This window comes from Chenopodium album, chromosome 13 (assembly GCF_948465745.1).
Source record: "Chenopodium album chromosome 13, dcCheAlbu1.1, whole genome shotgun sequence".
Lineage (NCBI taxonomy): Eukaryota > Viridiplantae > Streptophyta > Magnoliopsida > Caryophyllales > Amaranthaceae > Chenopodium > Chenopodium album.
The window spans coordinates 55017292-55040117 of NC_137846.1; the positions used below are offsets into that span (position 1 = coordinate 55017292).

At 33.4% G+C, this 22826-nt stretch overlaps 1 protein-coding gene across 1 annotated transcript; it reads right to left on the reverse strand.

Moving 5' to 3' along the window:
* Positions 1–17494: 17494 nt before the first annotated feature.
* Positions 17495–21483, reverse strand: LOC145576992 (farnesyl pyrophosphate synthase-like). Its single transcript, XM_081634694.1, has 12 exons — positions 21302–21483; positions 20130–20154; positions 19430–19545; positions 19236–19322; positions 19018–19134; positions 18846–18934; positions 18708–18759; positions 18378–18473; positions 18225–18269; positions 18047–18136; positions 17902–17973; positions 17495–17780 (listed from the first exon to the last, which is right to left on the reverse strand). Exons 1-12 carry the CDS (start codon positions 21410–21412, stop codon positions 17652–17654), a joined length of 1029 nt encoding a protein of 342 aa, XP_081490820.1. The 5' UTR covers positions 21413–21483; the 3' UTR covers positions 17495–17651.
* Between the last annotated feature and the right edge of the window lie 1343 nt (positions 21484–22826).

Consider the following 22826-nt stretch of genomic DNA (forward strand, 5'->3'; position numbering starts at 1 on the left):
TTAATAAAACTATATATCGTTCCGCAACAATAACATCAGTCTTTGTCGCTCAAATATTTACAATAAACCAGTTCATTTCTTAACAAATGCATCATATTAACTCAACAAATTAAATATAATAAAATTCATTTCTATATATTAGTAAATATACATGCTTAATGTTAATGTAAGATTAATGTAAAAAGTCAATATGATGCAACAAACTATTGATGAAAAGACATATATATGAATTATATACGAAGATGTATTGAACTTGCTTTAACTAATGTGGTTTATATGGATCATATATATTGCAAATTATTTAGTTAGAACTTCTCAACAAGATTAACTTGTCAAATGCTAATTTTTTTTTTACATACAAGAATGAAGATACAAGGTATCGTCAAAAAAAATTTAATCCAAGTTTCTCCACCCTTAAATCTCATACACCAAAGCTAGCAAAGTCAAGGCACTTTAATTTCCCTCACATAAATAATTAATACAATATCATATCATAATATTAACATCAAATGAAACCTCCTTTAGTCAATGCATTTGCATGGTTGAGGAGGATGAGCTTGATTTAGTATTTGACTTCTCATCCATCTCGGATAAATCCGCTCCGACCGAGTGCCCACAACCCGGTTTTCCCGTGTCTATGTAGCCGACATCGAAAGGATCCGACATGAGTAGTTGGGGAGCAAAGACAGTTTATTCGGGTACTTGACGACTTTTTTAATGGGCCCTTTAGTTGGGCCTCTGCTTCTTTTTGGGCCTCTTCTCTGTTTAGATTTTGTAATGAGCTTTTGCGCCTCATGGGTGGCTCCTCCTTTATTTGATCCATGGGTGTCCCAATGTTTTAGGGCCTATTAATTATAAACTTCAACCAGAAACTAATTTACGTATTAGAGCAAGTATCATATTCCAAAAAAAAAAAAAAACAAAAAATTGTAGATTATTATATTCATAAAATTTTCTTTTTATAGACAATTTAATTAGGAATAATTGAACTTGTCAAGAAAAATAAAAATAGAAATACTAGAATATAGAAATACTAGAATGTACCTGTGCATTAACACGGGATATATTAAAATAACAAGTTGTGGAATTGTAGATCGGAATTTATTGGAGATTTTTTGTAAAAAAATAAAATAAAAATCTTTTTAAAGACAAAATGCTTGAATTGGAGGCATATTTTCTACAGCTTTCTCATTAAAACTGACTCCTAAATTAATATTTTGATAGTTTATTATCGGTTTGTGGCACTCAAGGTTCATAACCTCATATAACCTATGTTTAGACTATGAGCCTAAATTCTTATACTTTGTACTTAATATATAGAGTGATTCCCCCCAAAAAATTCTTAATTGTGAAACCATCAAATTGATATTTTGTGGTCAAATTATACAGACTTTGACCAAAATTAATCAATAACTACACCGACAATGACACGTGGCATCTCTAGGTTTTGTTTTTGTTTTTGTTTTTTTCTGAATAAAATTATACTAATTATTAAAGAAACAAATGTTATACAAAATATTCTCTAATCTATTTTCAATAATAATAATACTTCTTTTAAAAGAAGCTATTATTAGAATTTTGAGTAGAAAGATTATGTTAAATTTTTGAAGAAATATTTTTTTTAAGGAGTTGAATTATGCGTAATTGTATGGAAAAGAAAGAAAGATTAGTAGTGCTTAAATGTAAATGATGTAAATTCTAGTTAATTTATTTGCTATTAAAAGCTAAATCAAGAAAATGAATAGTAGCTAAAATGATGTGGACCAATAATATTGAGTGGTAGATGGAATGAGATACAATAGTGGAATAAAGGATTCGAACCCATATTATATAGCTATTAGAGAGAGAAAAAAAAAATTTCTTGGTTGTAAAAAAAAAATAAAATAAAAATAAATCTTAACATAATTTTGATAATTTTCAATGTCATTTTATATCTAACATATTATGTTTTTTGATGACATATCTAACATATCTTTTGTAATCCTTTATTTTGATCAAAATTTGATAGGTGGAGTATATTTTTAGAATTAATTATAATAATAATTTAATAATGGTTATTAATAATTACCGTACATGACACGGGAACTACCTTTGCAAAATCTCAAATGTAACAATCAATTCCATTCAAATAAGTAATGAGGATGTTAAAATAAAATTGAGGTAGCTTTATAAACAGGACTTTTTTTTAGCTTACAAAATTGTGCATGCCAGCAAATTATAAGGCTTCTAATGTTATAAGAATATTAAATCCTCTCTAAACTTACTGGATGCATGATCAAAAAAAAAAAAAAAAAAATCATGTTAATGATTTCAAAAGCAATAAATGTTAAATTAGATGTAAACGAAAAATTATTTATAATATGTACGAATGATATTATGTAATCAACATATTAAACGAGGAAAATAATAAAAGAGATACCTTATAATTATGTCTTCAAAATGCTGAGTATATATATGATGAAAATTGTAGTGCAATGTGAGAAGATTAATTAGGGTATCCAAAGTTCTTGTGCCTTCTCTTTTGGTAAAGAATTGACCAGAGATGGAACAAAACCCCTTAGAGAAAGGGGAAGAAAAATATTAAGTAAATAGAACAAAAGTGGCCAATTTGAGCTTGTTTAATTTATTCTTGATGACTTCATTAAGAGCTTCCTATTTTTAATAACACAATTTTGTGATATATTTAAAAAATATAAACAGCTAATTTACCTCTGTTTTATGATTTTGTTAGGCCATTGGACTACTAATTTTAGGTATGAATCAATGTTTCGATCTATGTGTTATCGGTGCGTGCATCTAGGTTGTGACGATTTTATGGATTGTTTTATGTACATGGATATTTTGAATGGCAAATTTGTTTTAAAAGGCAGCGAATTTGACATTTATCAAATACATTAAATATAAATATCAATAAAAAAAAAAAACTATGTTTTTAGTACTCTAGCTCTGGGTGCATGTATCAATTAGTGTTCAAGTATAAACTTCCCAAACAACACATGTAAGTGTTCTACATTAAGAAAAGAAGAGAGAGTTCGACACTTTATTCATATTTAACAATAAGCAAAATAACAAATTCGCTTTGATTAGTTATCATATAAATTAAAGATAAAATCGTGGTTTATTGTTAACTAAACTGTTGATCTTAAGTTTTGATGATGACTCAAGGAACCTAAGCAAACCCAAAAAGGGCTTTAACATTTGTCTATTAGCTTTGAAGTGTTGACAGGTTTATATGCTACGAAGTTCTAGAGTCAGAATGGAGCATGGAACAAGGTCAAAGGAAGAGCTTTGGACAAGGATAGAAGACAATCAGAAGCCAAGTTCCTTGAGTGAGGAACTGAAGCTCCAGAGTCGAAGCTTCACTGAGTTTCAAGAAGTCTATTGTAACTTTATTATTTATTTTAGACTTCTTGTATATATGTTAAGTACTTTGATTATTGATAGGATTTTAAGTGGATTGAATTTCAGTTTATAAAGATTTTATTTTCCTTGTTTAAAATAAAAGATTCTATTTTATTTTCGGAAAATTATCTTTTATTCTATTTATTTTAAAGATTTTCTGTTTTAACTTTATCCTATTGTTTTGGAAAATCTGACTTGGTAAAATCTCATTTGAAAACTCTCTTTAAACGGATCTTGTACTTGGTCAAGGAGGTTGAGAAATTTAAGGAAGCAGTAAACCACTTCCTCAAGTATACTTCAGCTTGCTGCCCAAGCCTCCACGAACTGCACTTCCTAGTTTCATGGGAGTTGTGGTGAAGTGGAAGTCAAGGCAGACGTGGGAGTTTTTCAACTGATTTCCTCTAGTATAAATAGAATTGGTTTTCTATTTTGAAGAGTACACTTGAGCATTACAATCTTCTAAGCTTTTCGAAAAGAGTCAAAAATCCACTTAAGTCCTTGAGTGTCTTTGTACTTAGCATCTTAGAGTTTTAATTCGAGTTGTATTGGGAAGAGTTTGGGTAAACTCTAGAGTGTGTAGATTGCTTTGAGTGAAGCAAGGAGAAAGAGAGAGATTTGAGAGCTCAACTGATTGAGGGATCAGTTGAGGGGGAACTTAAGTTCGTAGAGGAACTTGAGGTTAGAGTCTTAATTTGTAATAGGTTGTTTTCCCTATTATTATTAAGAATTGAGTTTAAAATCCCTTGTGGTCGTGGTTTTTCTTCTTGATTAGGGCCAAGAAGTTTTCCACGTAAAATCTCTCTTGCACTTTAAAGTTTTTGTTTGAGTTTCTTTTAGAACCACGCAAAAATTACCCCAGTTCCTCCACAATACAATTCACCCCCCCTCTTGTATTGTTCATTCGAGTCAACAATTGGTATCAGAGCAGGTTCCTCGAAGAAATCAGGAAACCCTGACGAGTTAAGTTCCTGGAATCAAGATGAACAATCACGAGAAACTGGAAGAAGGTTACTCTACGCAGCGTCCTCCTATGTTCAATGGGAAATTCTACACCTATTGGAAGAACAGGATGGAAATCTTTATCAAAGCTGACAACTACCAGGTTTGGAGAGTTATCGAAGTTGGTGATTTTGAAATTACCAAAACTAACAGTGAAAATGAGGTAGTACCTAAACCTATGTCTGAGTTTGATAAGGAAGATTTTGAGAAAATGGAAATTAATGCACTTGCTGTTAAATTACTTCATTGTGGTCTTGGACCCCATGAACACAATCGTGTTATGGGTTGTAAAAATGCTAAAGAAATTTGGGATTTACTTCAAGTAACTCATGAAGGAACTAACGAAGTGAAACGCTCTAAAATTGACTTGCTTATGTCAAAATATGAACGGTTTGAAATGCAACCAAAAGAATCAATTCAGGAAATGTTAACTAGATTCACTAACATTATTAATGAGCTTGTTTCTCTTGGAAAGCAAATCTCTATTGATGAGCAGGTCAGAAAAGTTCTAAGAAGCCTCCCTCAAGATGAGAGATGGAGAGCAAAGGTAACAGCCTTACAAGAAACAAAGGACTTCACAAAGTTCAACATTGAGCAACTTGCTGGTTCCCTCATGACTCATGAGTTGCACCTGGGAACAAGCAACAGTGAAGGAAACCGAGGAAAAGGCTTGGCTCTCAAAGCTGGAGATCAAGAAGAATCTGAAGTAGACGAAGAAGAGGCAGTTATGCTGGTGAGAAGGTTCAAAAGAATGTTCAACAGAAACAACAGGTCAAGGAACTTCACCAAGAAACCCTCTACGTCAAAGGCTGACTCTGGTTGTCACAAATGTGGATCACTGGAACACTTCATTCGTGAGTGTCCACTTTGGGAAACAGAGAAAGGTAAAGGGAAGGCAAAGGAACAAGTTAAGAGCAACTACAACAAAACTCCTTTCAACAAAACAGACATAAGGAAGGCTATGATAGCTGCATGAGGAGATTCTGAAAGTGAGGATGAAGAGGAACAACATGAAGAAGAATCAGCTCATCTGTGTTTGATGGCCAAACGTGATGACAGGGCTTACAATGATGAGCTTGCTAAAGAGGTATTCCTTGATCCTAATGTACTTAAAACTTATACTAAAGATGCTCTCATTGATTTAGTGTTTGAAATGGAAGATGAATGGACTCACACTAGTATTCGTCTAGGTGAGTGTCAAAGAGCTCTCAAAGTCTGCAAGGAACACAGTACGTGGATTGAAAATCAACGAACTGATGTGCAAAGCAGATTTTTTGAACTTTTTGACAAGAATCTTCTCTTAAAAGAAATGAATGAGAAACTCAAGTTTGAAAATATTATGATTAACGTAGAACTGACTCAATACAAACTAGCTAATGCTGAAATATCTCCAAGTTCCTCCTCTGAATCTTTGCCTAAATTTAATGAGGATTTTGAAAAATTAAAATTTTGATCTTGATGAGTTAAGAATTGAAAAGGCAAAATTGGAGAAGGAACTTGAGCTTCGAAAAGAAAGATGCATTAGTCATGTTGGAATTCCTAAGTGGATTGAGAATGCTCAAACCAAAAGAACTGAAGGTCTAGGATTCATACGTTCAAAGCATATTAACAAGAAAAAATATGTAGACCTGCCTAGCTATAAAGTATGTACCTTCTGTGGTAAAACTGGCCATCTTGTTGCTACTTGTAACAAGAAGGAACAGTCTGTTAACAAGAATGTTAGGCAAGTCTGGGTAAAGAAATCTGATATTGCATCAACGTCCAAGGAACCCAAGGAAACCTGGGTTCCTGAATCTAACCAATGAGTTCTTTTGCAGGTCCTAGTGAGGGGGAACAACACGTGGTACCTCGACAGTGGTTGTTCAAAGCATATGACAGGAGACAAATCAAAGTTTCTCTCACTAGAGGCCTATCCAGGAGGAACTGTGACCTTTGGAGACAACAAGAAGGGTGAAGTAATTGCTAAAGGAAAAGTAGGAAGGTCCAGTTCTCATTCAATAGAAAATGTACTTTTGGTCGAGGGTTTAATGCACAATTTGCTGAGCATATCACAATTTTGTGATAAAGGAAACTCTGTAAGTTTTACCTCTGATTCATGCAACATCATTAATGATAAAACAGGAAGGGTTGTTCTTGAAGGAACTAGAAAAGGGAACACATACATTGTGGATCTGAATTCTGTTCCAAGGAACAACCTTACCTGCCTGAGTGCCATTAATGATGATCCTTTATTATGGCATAGACGTTTTGGACATGCTAGCTTCTCACTCATGGATAAACTTAGAGCAAGGAACTTGGTCATAGGGCTTCCCTCAGTCAAGTTCCTCATACAACATATCTGTGATGCATGTGTGAGAGGCAAGCAAGTCAGGTCCTCCTTCAAAAGCAAAACCATGGTCAGCACCACAAAGCCATTGGAGCTAATCCATATGGATTTGTGCGGCCCCATGCGTGTTCAAAGTAGAAGTGGAAAGAAATATGTTTTAGTTATTATTGATGATTTTTCTAGATTTACTTGGGTGATTTTCTTGTCTAGCAAGGACGAGACTTTTGATGAATTTGTGTCCTTTGCCAAAAGAGTTCAAAAGTCAAGTGGAAATCAAATTATCCACATTCGATCAGATCATGGAACAGAGTTTGAGAATTCAAGATTCGATGACTTTTGCAAAGAAAATGGCATGGATCATAACTTTTCAGCTCCAAGAACTCCTCAACAGAACGGAGTTGTTGAAAGGAAGAACAGGACTCTAGAAGACATGGCAAGAACTATGCTCATAGCAAGTGGTCTTCCAAGGAACTTCTGGGCTGAAGCTATTAATACTGCTTGTTATATTATTAATAGAGTTATGATGAGACCAATCATCAATAAGACTCCTTATGAACTGTTTAAGGGCAGAAAACCCAATATTTCTCACTTTTGAGCTTTTGGATGCAGGTGTTTTGTCCATAATAATGGGAAAAGGAACATAGGAAAATTTGATGAAAGAAGTGATGAAGCTGTGTTCCTTGGCTATGCATCAAATAGCAAGGCTTACAGAGTTTACAACAAAAATACATTGTGTGTAGAAGAAAGCATTCATGTGATATTTGATGAATCTAATATGTTTATGAATGTACAGGAACAAGACATTAATGATTATGAAATTGGAATGATTAGAGACAGGAAAGAAGAGGAAGAAGCCTCCAAGCAAACCAAGGAATTAGAAGAGGAACCTGAGCAAGAACATCAAGAAAATGCTGAAGTTCCTGATCAAGAAACCCCGGAGGAACAAGATCATGGAGAATCCGGCGACGAGGAAAATGCAGAAGAAACCGAAGAAGAAGTGCCTCAAATTGGAGTTCCTGCTAGAGAGTTTCATCCAAAGCCATTCAAATATCAAGGCTCTCATCCAACAGATCTTATCATAAGTGATATTGGTAAAGGAACTTAGACCAGATCACAGATGAGGAACTTCTGTGCCTTCCAAGCCTTCTTATCCACAATTGAGCCAAGAAATCATGACGAAGCTCTGAAGGATGCTGACTGGATAATAGCCATGCAAGATGAACTAAATGAGTTTGAAAGGAACAAGGTCTGGCATCTTGAAGAGAAACCAGAACACAAAAAGGTTATAGGGCTCAAGTGGGTATTCAGGAACAAGCTGGATGAATATGGAACAATTGGGAGAAACAAGGCCAGACTTGTTGTGAAGGGCTACAATCAGCAAGAAGGTATTGATTTCGAAGAAACTTTTGCTCCTGTTGCTAGATTAGAAGCTATTAGAATATTAATTGCTTTTGCCTATTTCATGGGTTTCAAACTGTATCAAATGGATGTTAAATGTGCTTTCCTAAATGGTTTTCTTGAAGAGGAGGTGTACGTAGAACAACCTCCTGGTTTCGAAAATCCCCAATTTCCTAATCATGTCTTTAAGCTTGATAAAGCTCTTTATGGGCTGAAACAAGCTCCTAAAGCTTGGTATGAAAGGCTCTCTAAGTTCCTTCTTCAAAATGATTTTAAAAGAGGAAAAGTAGATAAAACTTTGTTTTTAAAATCTGAAGGAACTGATTTACTAGTTGTTCAAATATATGTTGATGATATTATTTTTGGAGCAACTAACGAAAACTTGTGTAAATACTTTGCTGAACTAATGAGTGGTGAATTCGAGATGAGCATGATGGGGGAACTCAACTTCTTCCTTGGACTACAAATCAAACAAACAGAAAGAGGTATTGCAATTCACCAACAAAAGTATGTCAAGGAACTACTGAAGAAATATAATCTTGACCAAGCAAAGACCTACCATACACCTATGGGAACAAGCACAAGGTTAGATGAAGATCTACAAGGAACTAGTGTAGATCAAACTGGATACAGAGGTATGATTGGATCTCTTTTATACTTAACTGCTAGTAGACCTGATATAGCATTTAGTGTTGGCTTATGTGCAAGGTTTCAATCTATTCCTAAAGAATCACATCTTATAGCAGTGAAAAGGATCCTACGGTACCTCAAAGGAACTGACAATCTTTGTCTCTTCTATCCTAGAAGTGATACTTTTGATTTAAAAGGTTTTGCAGATGCTGACTATGCAGGGGATCTGGTGAACAGAAAAAGTACTTCAGGGATGATTCAGTTTCTTGGGCCATGTCTAGTTTCTTGGGGATCCAAGAAACAGAACACAGTGGCCTTGTCAACTGCTGAAGCTGAATATGTGGCAGCTGCTGCCTGTTGTTCTCAAGTACTTTGGATAAAACAACAACTAAGGGACTATGGTATGAAGTATAATTGCATTCCTATTTATTGTGATAATACTAGTGCCATATGCATTTCAAAAGATCCAGTTCATCATTCTCGTGTAAAGCATATTCATATAAGGCATCATTTTCTTAAGGATAATGTGGAAAAAGGCTTAATTAAATTAGATTTTTGTGAGACTGAAAATCAAATTGCTGAAATTCTTACTAAGCCTTTGAGCAGGGACAAATTTGAAAAGATGCGCATGGAACTTGGTATGATACAATTGAGTTAGAAGACCTCAAGTTTCCCCAAGGTATAAGTCAATTGTGCATGCATTATATGTGTCTTACACAATCTGTATATGTGAAAACATAGTCCTGAGCATTAGAATGTATGGCAATACATATGGGATTGTGGCTGTATGTGAAGAAATCAAATTGCACTTGCTTATCTATATTACTAACAAGCTATGTTGATTTGTTCCAAGTTCCTCCTAGTATTTTCATAAGATTTTGTTCTATCTCTTCTTGAATTAATTAGCTAGTCAGTTAATTAATTTTTATCTTCTGAAAAAAATCTTATCCTTTTATTTTTGAATTAATCTCTCAAGTTTATCTCTTTAAATTCAAATCTATCTTCAATCAAATACCCTAGTCTTTTCGAATTCAATTCAAGTTTCTGATCAAAAACTTCTCTATTTAAACAAGACTCTTGATGTCAAATCACATTAAATGAATCTTCAGTCTTTAATCTGACCAAGTAAAAAGTTATTTCTCTATCCTTCTTCAAACGACACATACCCCATTCAATTCACCTTCTACACTATTCCACCGACCTAATTCACCTCTCAGAATTCACCCCACTATAAAATGAAACCAAACCCTAACCACTGTTCTTCACCTCCTCACTCCGTAAAATACATACTACATTTCAACGATTCAACTTACTCTCCCATGGATATTTCACCAAAAACTCAGTTAACTCCACAAAAAGACTCACCCATGGAAATCGAGCAAGTAATTCAAACCAAAGCCGTCCCTGAAAAGCCAAAGAACTTGCCAGTAGACAGAAGCGAATCGAAGAAACGCAAGCTGGAGGAACCCGAGGAACAAGGTTGGGTAGAAATGGGAGAAAAGATACTACTGGAGAAATCTCCCTCTGTCAAGAGAATTGAAGCAAGCTCTGATCGCTTCATCCATGGTTTCTGCATCAATTTAAATTGGTGTGAGGCTAGTAAGTACACTGAACTCCTTGAAATTTTAGAAGCACAAAATTGGATTCAATTGTTTAGTGAAAGTTATAATAATGTGCTTGCTCATGCTCCTTTGAAAGAATTCTGTGCGAATTTCAAGAACTTTGATGGTGTTTGTGTTTCTAAAGTTAAAAATAAGAAAATTAGTTTTGATGCTGATTATCTGAGTGCTATCTTTGGAACTCCGAATGAGGGGTTTGATGAATATTTTAAGGGTGCAACAGAATTAGGTGTTGGTGATGTGTCTATTAAAGAAGTTGTGGAATCAATTGGTGGGAAGTTGTCTAAGGTCCAAACCAACCATAATCTGTTTTCTCCCCTTCAGAAAGTGCTATTTATTTTTGTCCATCAAGCCATTGTCCCTAGAACTCAGCATAGGCATGAAGCAAATCATCTGGATGCTATGCTCATGTATTGTCTTGAAAACAAAATCCAAATTAATTTTCCATCCATCATGATTAAACACCTTACTCACTGCCTCACAAATCACCTGAAAGTTGGCTATGCAAACCTGATCATCACTCTCATAGAGAGTTTTGGTATTTCTGTGGAAAACTGTGAAAACCTCAAACTTCAAACAAACCATTTTGTCCAACCCAGAACCCTTGAAAGCAGGAACCTGTATGTTGTTGATGGTATCACCCAGTTCCTTCCTAAGCAAAACCTATCAAAAGCCAAAGAGGAAGTGAAAGTAATGACAGAGGATGAAGAGTTGGATAAGTGGTTAGAAGGAGAGGAGAGTGAGGAAGAGGGAGAGAAGAAAGAAAAAATGAAAGGAGAAGGTTCTGGTTCTGAGAAGAAAGAAAAGAAGAGCAGTACAACAGCTGCAGGGAAGAGAAAGAGCACAAGGTTGGCTGTTAAGCCAAAAATGAAGGTGGGCACTCCTTCCTTTGTTGATCTGAGTGAAGAAAAAGAGAAAGTATTAATTCAGGGGGAACAGGGCACCTTCACTAAGGCCACAGTTCAAGATGAAGTAGGGTTGACTGATCTTGGTTCTGTCAGCTCTACCCTACAGTTGAAAGCTCTTAAGGACTCAGTGCAAAAGCTTGTTGATGCTCAACCTGCTATAATTCAGAGAATCGAGACTTTGGAGAAGATGGTGTCTGACTTGACAAAAGCTTCTATAGAGCTCTCCTCAACGATTCAGCAGAGTACCTCTAGCATTTCCCAAGGGCAGGCTGACATTCTGAAGAAACTGGAAGACTTGGTGCTTGAAGAGGTGCCTATTGAAGATGCAGGAGAAGAGCACCAGTCCACTGCCCCTGAAGCCTAATCCTATTTTCTTTCTGTCCCGTTTCTAAATATGTTTGACTTTTGAACTTGGTCTGGATTGAACTTTGTTTTATTTAGCTTATTTTGGTCTGTAAACACTTAAAACAGGGTATTTTGCTTTTTCGATGTTCTGGAGGAACATCAGTTTGTTTATATGGATGTTGCATGCTTGCTTTATGACTATTTGCATACTATTTCTGCCTATATGTGCTTTGTTCTATGCTTTGGACACAAACCATTATCATGGTGCTGTGTTTAGGTATATATATTTGTGTGCCTTAATTTTGATGAACGCCAAAAGGGGGAAAAGAAGGCAAACTCAATTGTTGACAAGCTTTCCATCCATCTAAAACTAGAAGGTATAACTTTCAGTTCCTTGTTAATTTTTAAAGCTAGTTCAATTTTATTTTAAAGTAGTTTTTCCTTTTCTGATTGTCTTTCAATTTTATTCATGAGTTTGCTTAGGTTTGTCATTCATCAAAAAGGGGGAATATTGTTGATCTTAAGTTTTGATGATGACTCAAGGAACCTAAGCAAACCCAAAAAGGGCTTTAACATTTGTCTATTAGCTTTGAAGTGTTGACAGGTTTATATGCTACGAAGTTCTAGAGTCAGAATGGAGCATGGAACAAGGTCAAAGGAAGAGCTTTGGACAAGGATAGAAGACAATCAGAAGCCAAGTTCCTTGAGTGAGGAACTGAAGCTCCAGAGTCGAAGCTTCACTGAGTTTCAAGAAGTCTATTGTAACTTTATTATTTATTTTAGACTTCTTGTATATATGTTAAGTACTTTGATTATTGATAGGATTTTAAGTGGATTGAATTTCAGTTTATAAAGATTTTATTTTCCTTGTTTAAAATAAAAGATTCTATTTTATTTTCGGAAAATTATCTTTTATTCTATTTATTTTAAAGATTTTCTGTTTTAACTTTATCCTATTGTTTTGGAAAATCTGACTTGGTAAAATCTCATTTGAAAACTCTCTTTAAACGGATCTTGTACTTGGTCAAGGAGGTTGAGAAATTTAAGGAAGCAGTAAACCACTTCCTCAAGTATACTTCAGCTTGCTGCCCAAGCCTCCACGAACTGCACTTCCTAGTTTCATGGGAGTTGTGGTGAAGTGGAAGTCAAGGCAGACGTGGGAGTTTTTCAACTGATTTCCTCTAGTATAAATAGAATTGGTTTTCTATTTTGAAGAGTACACTTGAGCATTACAATCTTCTAAGCTTTTCGAAAAGAGTCAAAAATCCACTTAAGTCCTTGAGTGTCTTTGTACTTAGCATCTTAGAGTTTTAATTCGAGTTGTATTGGGAAGAGTTTGGGTAAACTCTAGAGTGTGTAGATTGCTTTGAGTGAAGCAAGGAGAAAGAGAGAGATTTGAGAGCTCAACTGATTGAGGGATCAGTTGAGGGGGAACTTAAGTTCGTAGAGGAACTTGAGGTTAGAGTCTTAATTTGTAATAGGTTGTTTTCCCTATTATTATTAAGAATTGAGTTTAAAATCCCTTGTGGTCGTGGTTTTTCTTCTTGATTAGGGCCAAGAAGTTTTCCACGTAAAATCTCTCTTGCACTTTAAAGTTTTTGTTTGAGTTTCTTTTAGAACCACGCAAAAATTACCCCAGTTCCTCCACAATACAGGCGAAATCCTGGAGGGTAGAAAACATTAGTTAATGCATTCAATATGAGAACTCTCTTGTTCGAGAAGATTAGATAGAGTAAATTAAAAGATTCGAAAAAAAAAAACATCAAATTTTTGTCCTATTGCCATTTTTTGATTAAAATTTTGACCATAAAGTATCCTTGATCTATATAAAAAAAAATATAATCACGAGTGATTTTATCGTCTCATTATATATTTTATTAATATCATATTTTTATAATTTTTACGTGTATAGAAATAAAGATATAGACATTTTAAGTTGCATCTTGAATACCGTGCATAGTTAAATGGTGCAAAAAAAATATAGGGGATGAGGGAGTACGTACTAATGGCATATCACGAGAGATTGTGTTATATACACTCGGCAACCTGGGTGTACTGTACATCATGAGTATTTGTTCTCATTTTGATGATTGTTTTTTATTTTATCATCAAATAAAGAACAAAAACTAATCTTAGGTTTATTCAAAAAAAAAAAAAAACACTAATCTTAGGTTATTTGGATGTACGATACACCCGTGTGTATATATGTATATATAAAAAAATCTAGCATAACATACTTTTTGAAAAATGACTAAATTTTAGATATATAATACGACTGGTTCCTTTGTTGATAAATAAAAAAATGTTGAAAATACTATTTAATATCATTAATAAAGTAATATAATTAATTACTTGGAAAAAAAGTCATTTATGACCTATATAATCATTAAAACATTATGGTAGTCATATTTCAAATGAATATTGTAAAATTTTCACACGTTTTGAAGCTTTTTTTTTTTTTTTTTTTTTTTTAGGGATACCTTGTGGACTTTACAAATGTAGTTGTTGGGACTTTTAATTTGACAAGGCTAAAACTAGGATTGTTCACCATTTAAATAAAATTCAACTAATATTATGGCCCAAGTGTTGCCCCTGGTCATACGATTTCATTTTATCTTATTATGTTATTTCATCGTCTATGGCTATGTTCAATTCGTCTGATGTGATTGTACAGTTTGACTAAAATTTGACCATATTTTTAGGCTAATGTATAAGAAATAACATTATCAAAGTGGGTGTTGTTAGATTTGTCCCAACTTGTATTTTTCAAATAATTTATATAATTACATAATTGAAGATATTTAGGCCCCGTTCACTTCACCTTATTTTTGCTGAACTGAAATTATTTTTACTGAACTGAAATTATATTTGCTGAACTTAAATTATTTTTACTGAATTGAAATTAATTTTACCGAACTTAAATTATTTTTGTTGAACTGAACTTATTTTTACCGATTCTCTGTTATATTCTCTTCTTGAAGATACTGATTTTTAGTGAACTGAAACTATATTTACTGAATTGAACTTATTTTTACTGAACTGAACTTATTTTTACTGAACTGAAATTATTTTTTACTGAATATTATTTTTTTTTACGGTGAAGTAAACAGGGCCTTAATAATATGTAAACAAAAATTTAAAGCTTTGATATGATATGATGGTTTCCTAAATAATCAAATACTCTGTATTGCTTAAATAAGTTGAACTAAACATAGCCTATATATCTATATTATAAAAAAATAAAAAATAAATGTCAGTTTTATGTGAGGCCTCCAAAACCTCAATAGAGGCCTCGTGAATCCTAATTTCATTTTTAATTTTTTATTTTCTTTATAAACCTCCTTTGAATAGCTAAAAAAAAACAAAAAAGAAAAAAAATCAATTTTTTTTTAAAAAAAAATCAAATAAACACCTTACTACCCAACCAATGTGCACACACAAAAAAACTATAGGGGGAAAAGGGAAACAAAAATAAAATTAAAAAAAAAATCATGTGAAAAAAAAAGATGAAAAAAGGGTTAAAAATATTTTTGAAATAATAAACTATATCTAAACATATTGAGGGTTTATTCTGCTCATCTTATATTCACTTATTTTAAATTTTGTAAGTTTAGATAAGTTCAGTTCAGGAAAAATAAATTCTGATAAGTGTTGACCAAGTTTAAATTGCAACTAAAATTATTTTTAATAAATTCAGATAAGTTAAGTTAAGTTAAGTTCTAATAAGTTCAGATAAGTTATGTTAAGTTCAAATAAATTCAGATAATTTCAAATAAATGAATCAATTATACAAAACCATTTAAGTAAAACAAATAACATGAAATAATAACGTAATTAACAAATTACATGAAATATTTACATAATTAATAAAATTACGTTAAACTTTGAAGAATATTTTTCTTATTTTGCCATGATCTAATTCTCGGGCATTTGATAATTTTCAAAGTGTCCCAATTATCGTGTATATAATTAAGGATCCTAGTGTTGAATAAGAAACAAATTATTACAAACACGGAAAACAAACAGACATGTCCGTTTTGGATTACTACCAAAAGACTTTGGAATTAGCCCATTTGAAAGGCCTTCGGATTCTATTGGAATTAGGAAGAAGTTTTATATTCGTGTATTAATGCTTTCCCTTCAAAGTTCAAAATACCTAAGGCAACAATTGAAATGGTTTGTGTTTTAGAATTATTGATTTGAAATTTAATAATTGTTTCAAACATTTGAAAACAGTGAAAGAAAATGTGGAATCTTTTCTATTATCAAAGCTACAATAAGTCATTCTCTTCCTTTCTCCTCCTTTGCACCTTAGACACTCCCCTACATTACATTCTTTGTAAACTATCACTATTACCTAATCACTCGGTACTTAAAACACTTATCACACTTGCTTTCTCATCATCTTCTTCAATGTCTATTTTAGGTTTCACAACAACACTTTCAACGGATTCATTAAGGCTAAGTGATGTATAAACTGACATGCCACCCAATGCTGCCACTGCTCCACAAAGACTCGTAGGTCCTGGATCTGAATTGAACAATCGACAGCCTCATAGCAGGATGACACGGGTCTTGAATTGTCCCAAAACTACATAAGATGTTGCTCTGCATTTCCATAAAACTAGTAAATTTTTAGGAAGTATTTTGTTACTTTTTCTTAAGACCTTTGTTACATGAATACTGGAACGTAGATTCAAAGTCTTTAAACATGAGTCATTTACCCCTACAAGGCTCGAGTTCGAGTTTACAGTATTTTGACCTTAAGAAATTTCCTCTAATGTTGGAGACATTCGATCATCAAACCTAATAGAATTGGAGAAGAAATAGGGTGTTACTTAAAAAAAAAAAAAAAAAAATTCTTCTTAGGGACAGTTTCTCCCAAAGATGAGAGTACGCGAAGCTTGTGAGTATCATGATAAGCAGTTAAGAAGTGTTTTCTCACAAGCTCATCACCAGTCTGCAGCTCGTTCTTGAGCTAGAAATTTGGTGATTGCATCCTCATATCCTTTTATTCCATATTCATATTTGCATGTTCTGGTATTCTGTTATGCTAATAGAACATGAAAGTTTAACTGTACCAAAACAACTCAGTAAACTAGAATCAATAAAATTTTAAAAGACGATATTGCAGTTGTGCACCAAAACCACTCAGTAAACTCTACTGAGTTCTGGATCACTGTAAATCTCTGATAGTAACTACATGCAATCGGGCATGCACCTGAACAATAATGTATGGTTAAGAGCTATGTATAGCCTAAGATCATTGCATTTCGCTTTATTGTTCTCTTCTCTAACAGTAGACTTGTAGAATTAGAGACATTACAATACTTAACAATGTAAATATGTAACATTTCAGATTTCAAGAAAACAGCATAAGTATAAATTTATACTGAGTATTAGTTCAGTTTTTAACAATATCAGAAAGGAAGTTAGCGAAAAAAAGATTAGCAGTTACTTACGCATACAGATTGATGAGGCGTTAAGTAAATGCTACTGTATGTTATGGTGGAAGTGTGCAAACTCTACCCGACTACCCCAAAAACTACCTTTTGTAATTCTTCTAAAACACTACCTTTACGAACACTATTTTGTGCTTTAGTAGAGTTGGATCCACCATAACTATGACAGCTACTGCAGAACAGAGCATTCTCAATTCCTGCCTTCCTGGTTTACAAACAGTATACCTGCAAATTGTCCTTTAACTTCTAATTTCTGTCGTGGAGCATCATATAGGGAGTTTGTGCGTACTTCTTTTTTCAATTTTCTTTTAGGGAGATTGATGATGGTCAATACTGGAGAGAGAATGAACGTGATCACTGATCCAGACATGTTAAAGATGCTTAAACATAGGACAAACTTAGACATGAAGGCAATCTCCTTCACAAGTGGAAGGGATCATTTATAAATAATTAAATATAAGCTGTCTTTGCAGAAAAATTAAGTTACAAAAGCACCTACATAACACAACAAACCAATTACAAAATAAATCAAGAATCAATTGAGGGCGAAAGCACCAAGACTTCACTTCTGTCTCTTGTATATTTTCGCCAAGAATGACTTCAGGACAGCCTGTACAGCCTTATTAGGATGTGATTCAATAGAGGTGATCAAATTTTCATAACTTGTGCTCTCAAAATCGGCAAATGCACCCTAAGAAAGTTGATGAGTATATTCAGTATAGGGAAGAGAATTCGTAAAGATAATAGGTAAGACAACTGAGACTTATCCAAGATAGATAGATAAAAGACATAATACATTGGAAAACACTAACCTGAAGATCGAGCACATTATAGAGTTCTTTTACTCTTGCGACACAAGCTGGATCTTCTTTGCCGTAATTTTCCTGGAAAACCAATTTATGGATGAGAACATGAAAGATGGCAGTGACTTAAAATCATGAGAATGACGGTACTTACATGTAAGACTTTCTTCTGTTCATCATTACAAAGTTCTAAGGCTTTCACAACCAACCAGGAGCACTTAAAATCCTCAATATCAGTTCCAATCTGAAGAGTAAATATCATAAAATTAAGACTTTCGAATAATCAGATACACAAATTAAAACATATTGCAGGCAACAAGTTTGTATCTCACCTTGCCAATGAATTCGGGGTCTCCATAACAATCAAGATAATCATCCTACAGAGGAGAAACATCAGGATCAATCATTCTACATTCAAAAGGCAATTCTGTGAAAAAGGTATAAGAACTGGAGGTACATTCATCTATTTTATGCTGTCAACTGACCTGTACTTGGAAATATATTCCCATATTAATCAAAATGTCTTTGACATTTTCATGATCTTCAAGCTTCTCGCCAGACATTAGTAAAGCACAAGCTACCTGCATGTTAGAGCAACATGTCAGACATAGTTGACATCATCTAGTAGCAGCAATTGAATGAATTTTATGGAACTATTCCAATCTCATTCAAGTTTTTCTGCATTATGTATGATCTAGTTATCTTTCATTACAGTCTTACAGGATGCACATTGTTTGACTTTTTGAAAAACTATTTATCCATCAGGAGGATAATGACAGCAAAAGCTTGCTTTAACAACTGAGAATCAAACTTACAGAAATATAGAAAGAGTAATAAGCAGTTTTGTACTGAACAATGCGACGGTGCCTGCATCACAATTCAAATTTCAACTTTAGTGGTTAGATGAGTATAAAGCAAAGCTGTAAGAGAAGATTTGTTACATTTCCACTTACAGATCCAATGAATATTTTGAAAGATCTTTCTCTCCTTCAATGGTAGTGATCAGATCAATCATTTGTCCACTAGCAGTCTGAAATTCTACCTACAAACGGTGGAAAAGGGTTATAGCATATTCAATTCATAACAATTATCCCTTGTTACCAACTCTTTACAAAGCATCGTTACCTCATTAAACAAATCCAACAAGTCAACATAGTACTTCTTGTCCCTAAAATGCTTCCTGAGAATTCTTGGGATTTGGTTTCGAAGTATTATACCATCATTGACAGCAATCATCCCAACCTGACAGGAGAAATTTTCCATTAAATACTGATTTTACTAGATTATAATACAGAATTAATGAAATATTATTTTTAAAGGTTCTTTTCATAACAGAAGCAAACCTTAGGAACTCTGAACCAGCAAGGCTGACCACGCCTTGTATGAGAGTTATCCATGATGTCATCAAGAACAAGAAAATATGCTTGAAGCTGTTAGAGAGAGGGACCAGAAAATAAAAAATCCTGTTAGTGGTTTCCCTGAAATATCAAAAGAAGGGACTGCTACATAATTTCAGCGAAAATTGATATCTATATACCCATTCAATGCACCACCCCAGCGCTGAAGCAAGAAAGATTTCATCCTCAGTCAGCTCTTCTCCTTCCTTTAACAGCTTGTAGCTGTCAATAACAGAAAGCCCACGATTTAGCTTCCCTGCAAGACAAAAAACCAGCACAAAAATGTAAGGTAAAGCAACTTGTGGAATTCAACTAAAATTGGGCTTTGGCTTGCGTTGTTTGAATTTGGTGTCTCAAGCTTCTAAAATTAGATACTCTACTTGTTCCATATGACTTTTTTTTTATCTTCAATATCTTGTTCTTCCGAAAGTTAGCTACATAAATATCAAAGTATACTAGGATGAAGGACATATCTTAAACTTCACTGCCTTTTGAATTTCAAACCATCACATCAGTCGGTAAAATTTTTACAGTGATACATCATAAACCTATTAGAGGAACTTATTATTATCTTTATTTTTGTTTATTCTTGTCACTCATAAGATATGCTTTGCATAAAACAATTATTTCCTCAATATCATAGTATAAAAAAAATTAAAGCAAAAAAAAAAAAAAAAAATCAAGGTGACCATAAAACATTTTAAACAAATTTTTTTTCCTTCCAAAAGAACAAACACAAGATAGAGCAAAGAATCAAATGCCAAACATCCTTTATGTTCCAAACATGGCCCAGCATTTATTTAAAAATTGAGTAAATTGAAAAGGACAGAACTTCCTCACCTCCTGGAACATTATAATCCAGCATCTGCAGGGAAAAAAAACACAACAAAAAAGAGCATGTAAGAACCATATATACGACACCATAATATTATTTCAAAAAACGAAAAAGGCGGTTTAAAATTCAATGATTTTACAGAATTATTTTTTACTTCTTTATTCTCAATTAGGCACAAAAAGGAATTTAGTAATTGCATTCAAACTGTAACTACCAAAACTCTAAAACCCAAGAGCTCCACTTATATCTTATGATTTCCTATGCAAGTAGTCTCACATTCTTGATTCAGTAGCATTAGCACTCGAAATTGCTAGAAGACATGATTAAATACATAGAGAAGTCTAACTAAATTCTATAATTAGGCTTAAATCTGTGAACCAGGAGGCAGGGGTGTCAACATTATGGACATGTTAAGTCAGTACAACAAAGGCTGCTCTAAGTGGCTTTGGAAGTTAACTGTTGATCGGGTTATTCTTCAGATTAGATATGAATTAATACAGTGATATGTCACTAAACTATGCTAAACGGTACGCCACGAGGTAGAAAGGATAGCTTGTTTGAGGTACACCAAAGTCTAAGCAATTTTTTCTTAGGCAAAGTGCTATCACTTGGATGGCCTTGCATTATCTAGCTTACTTTATTTACTAATGTTAGTGAAACTTTATAAATCTAGTTCTAAAATGGAAACTCAAGACAATCTACAACTTATTGGAACATAGTATTTAGGAACAAAAATTCAAAATTTTATTAACATTTTATTTAACCTGTTATAATATCTAGTTTTCTAATTAACCAAATATAGATTAGCATAAATGCTAAGATTTTCAAAGGTTTCTCATAGACCGTAGATCAGACAATTAGGCATATTAATTTGCAAATTGAAACACATTGCATCTATAAATAGCATAAACATTAAATAAAACTAATCAAAAGCTAAATCATGCAATTTGCTACACAAAAACAAGAGTAATGAATAGTTTAAATTAAACAAAACATACCCAGATCAATTAATCAATCTAAAACAGATTAATCTATCAGTAAACACAAGAAAATATTGACTAATTACAAAAAAGGGTAGATAATCCTTTAGAAAAAAAATCATTAAAACCCCATAAAAACAAAATTAAATTGCAAATTAAAGGAAACAAAAAGTGAAATTAAAGAAATTAATAAATACCCTGTCAACCCATTGGCGAGAAGTGTCAGTCCATTCAAAAGCAGGATCATTGAGAAGCTCAGATTTAAGAATTTGATAAACTTCGAGAAATTTTGACCTCAGATCGCTCATATTTCTCTTGTTGGAAAATTTTCAGTTTGTGAGAGAGAGAAAGAAGAGAGGAGAAGGGGAGAGAGAAAAATAAGAGGTAAGGAAATTAAGAATTGTTCTTGGGTTTGTTTATATAAGCAGAGTCAAATTTGAGGTTGGACAAATCAGAATTCTACCAATTCACGAGGGAAGCAAGGAGCAAGAGCAACTCCCTTGGTTGGTGAAATTAACTCGACCCGAATGACCCGACTAAATATAAATGACTCGGAGTATATGAGACTAATAATTGTAATAAATCGTCCGATTAAATATTAATGACACGAAGTGTGTGAATTCGATATAGAATTCAATACGGAGTAGGATTTTATTTTGATTGGTGGAATTAACCTGACCTGAATGACCCGACTAAATATGAATGACACAGAGTATTTGAGACTAATAATTACAATGAATTACCCGATTAAATATTAATGGCATAAAATATGTGAATTTATTATAGAGTTCAATAGGATGTGTTATTTTGATTGGTGAAATTAGAGTAACTTGAATGAGCGGACTAAATATAAATAATACGAAGTAATCGAAACTACATGTATTAAGTATAGAATATGTTAATAAAATTGAATAATCTTATTTATTTCGACTCCATTTAATATGTACTCGCATGAGTCGCGACTATTTTACAATGTAAATCGAATTCAATTGAAGTGACTCATTTGCTACCTCGAATTGACTACTTTTCTATCTTAATTTTGGAAACATAATGGCCCCATAATTGTCAATGTAATCGAGCTTTCTTTTGGGTTAAATTTCTAAATTTGACGTTTGATTGAATATTAGAGAGTGGTAAAATTGTAAGTCGGGCAATTATGGGGGGTATAGGAGTCACTTGCTTTCCTCGCTAGACGATAAATAACTACTCCATTTTTTGACTCTATGTTGCACGTGCAGCATGAATTTCTCGTCCTCCTCCAAACGACGTCGTCTACTACAGTCAGCTACTCAGCTCTACAATTAAAAAGTGCCTGACAATCTGTCATTGATATTTCCTAAATTTTTTATTTTTTACAGCAAATCAGTTCAGATTATGTGATATCAATGCCAGAATAAAATCAGCAAAATCCAAAATGATCATAGATCTAACAAGTTTTTTGGGTGTAAAGAAAACAATGATAAATTGATAGAATACGAAATTCGAGCTATTGAGATCTTGACCTAGTGGTTAGGACTGAACTCACACTGAAGGTCTATGTATCACGAGTTATGAGTTATAAGTTCAAATTTTAAAAAAGATGTCAAGATTTCTAAGAGAGTCCAGACTGCAAAATATCGAATTGGAGCACGCGCGTACACACACACAAAAATAAAATAACAAAATAAAAAGAAAACAAATATAAAAAAGAACCAAATCGAACTGGACTAGACCAATAAATCA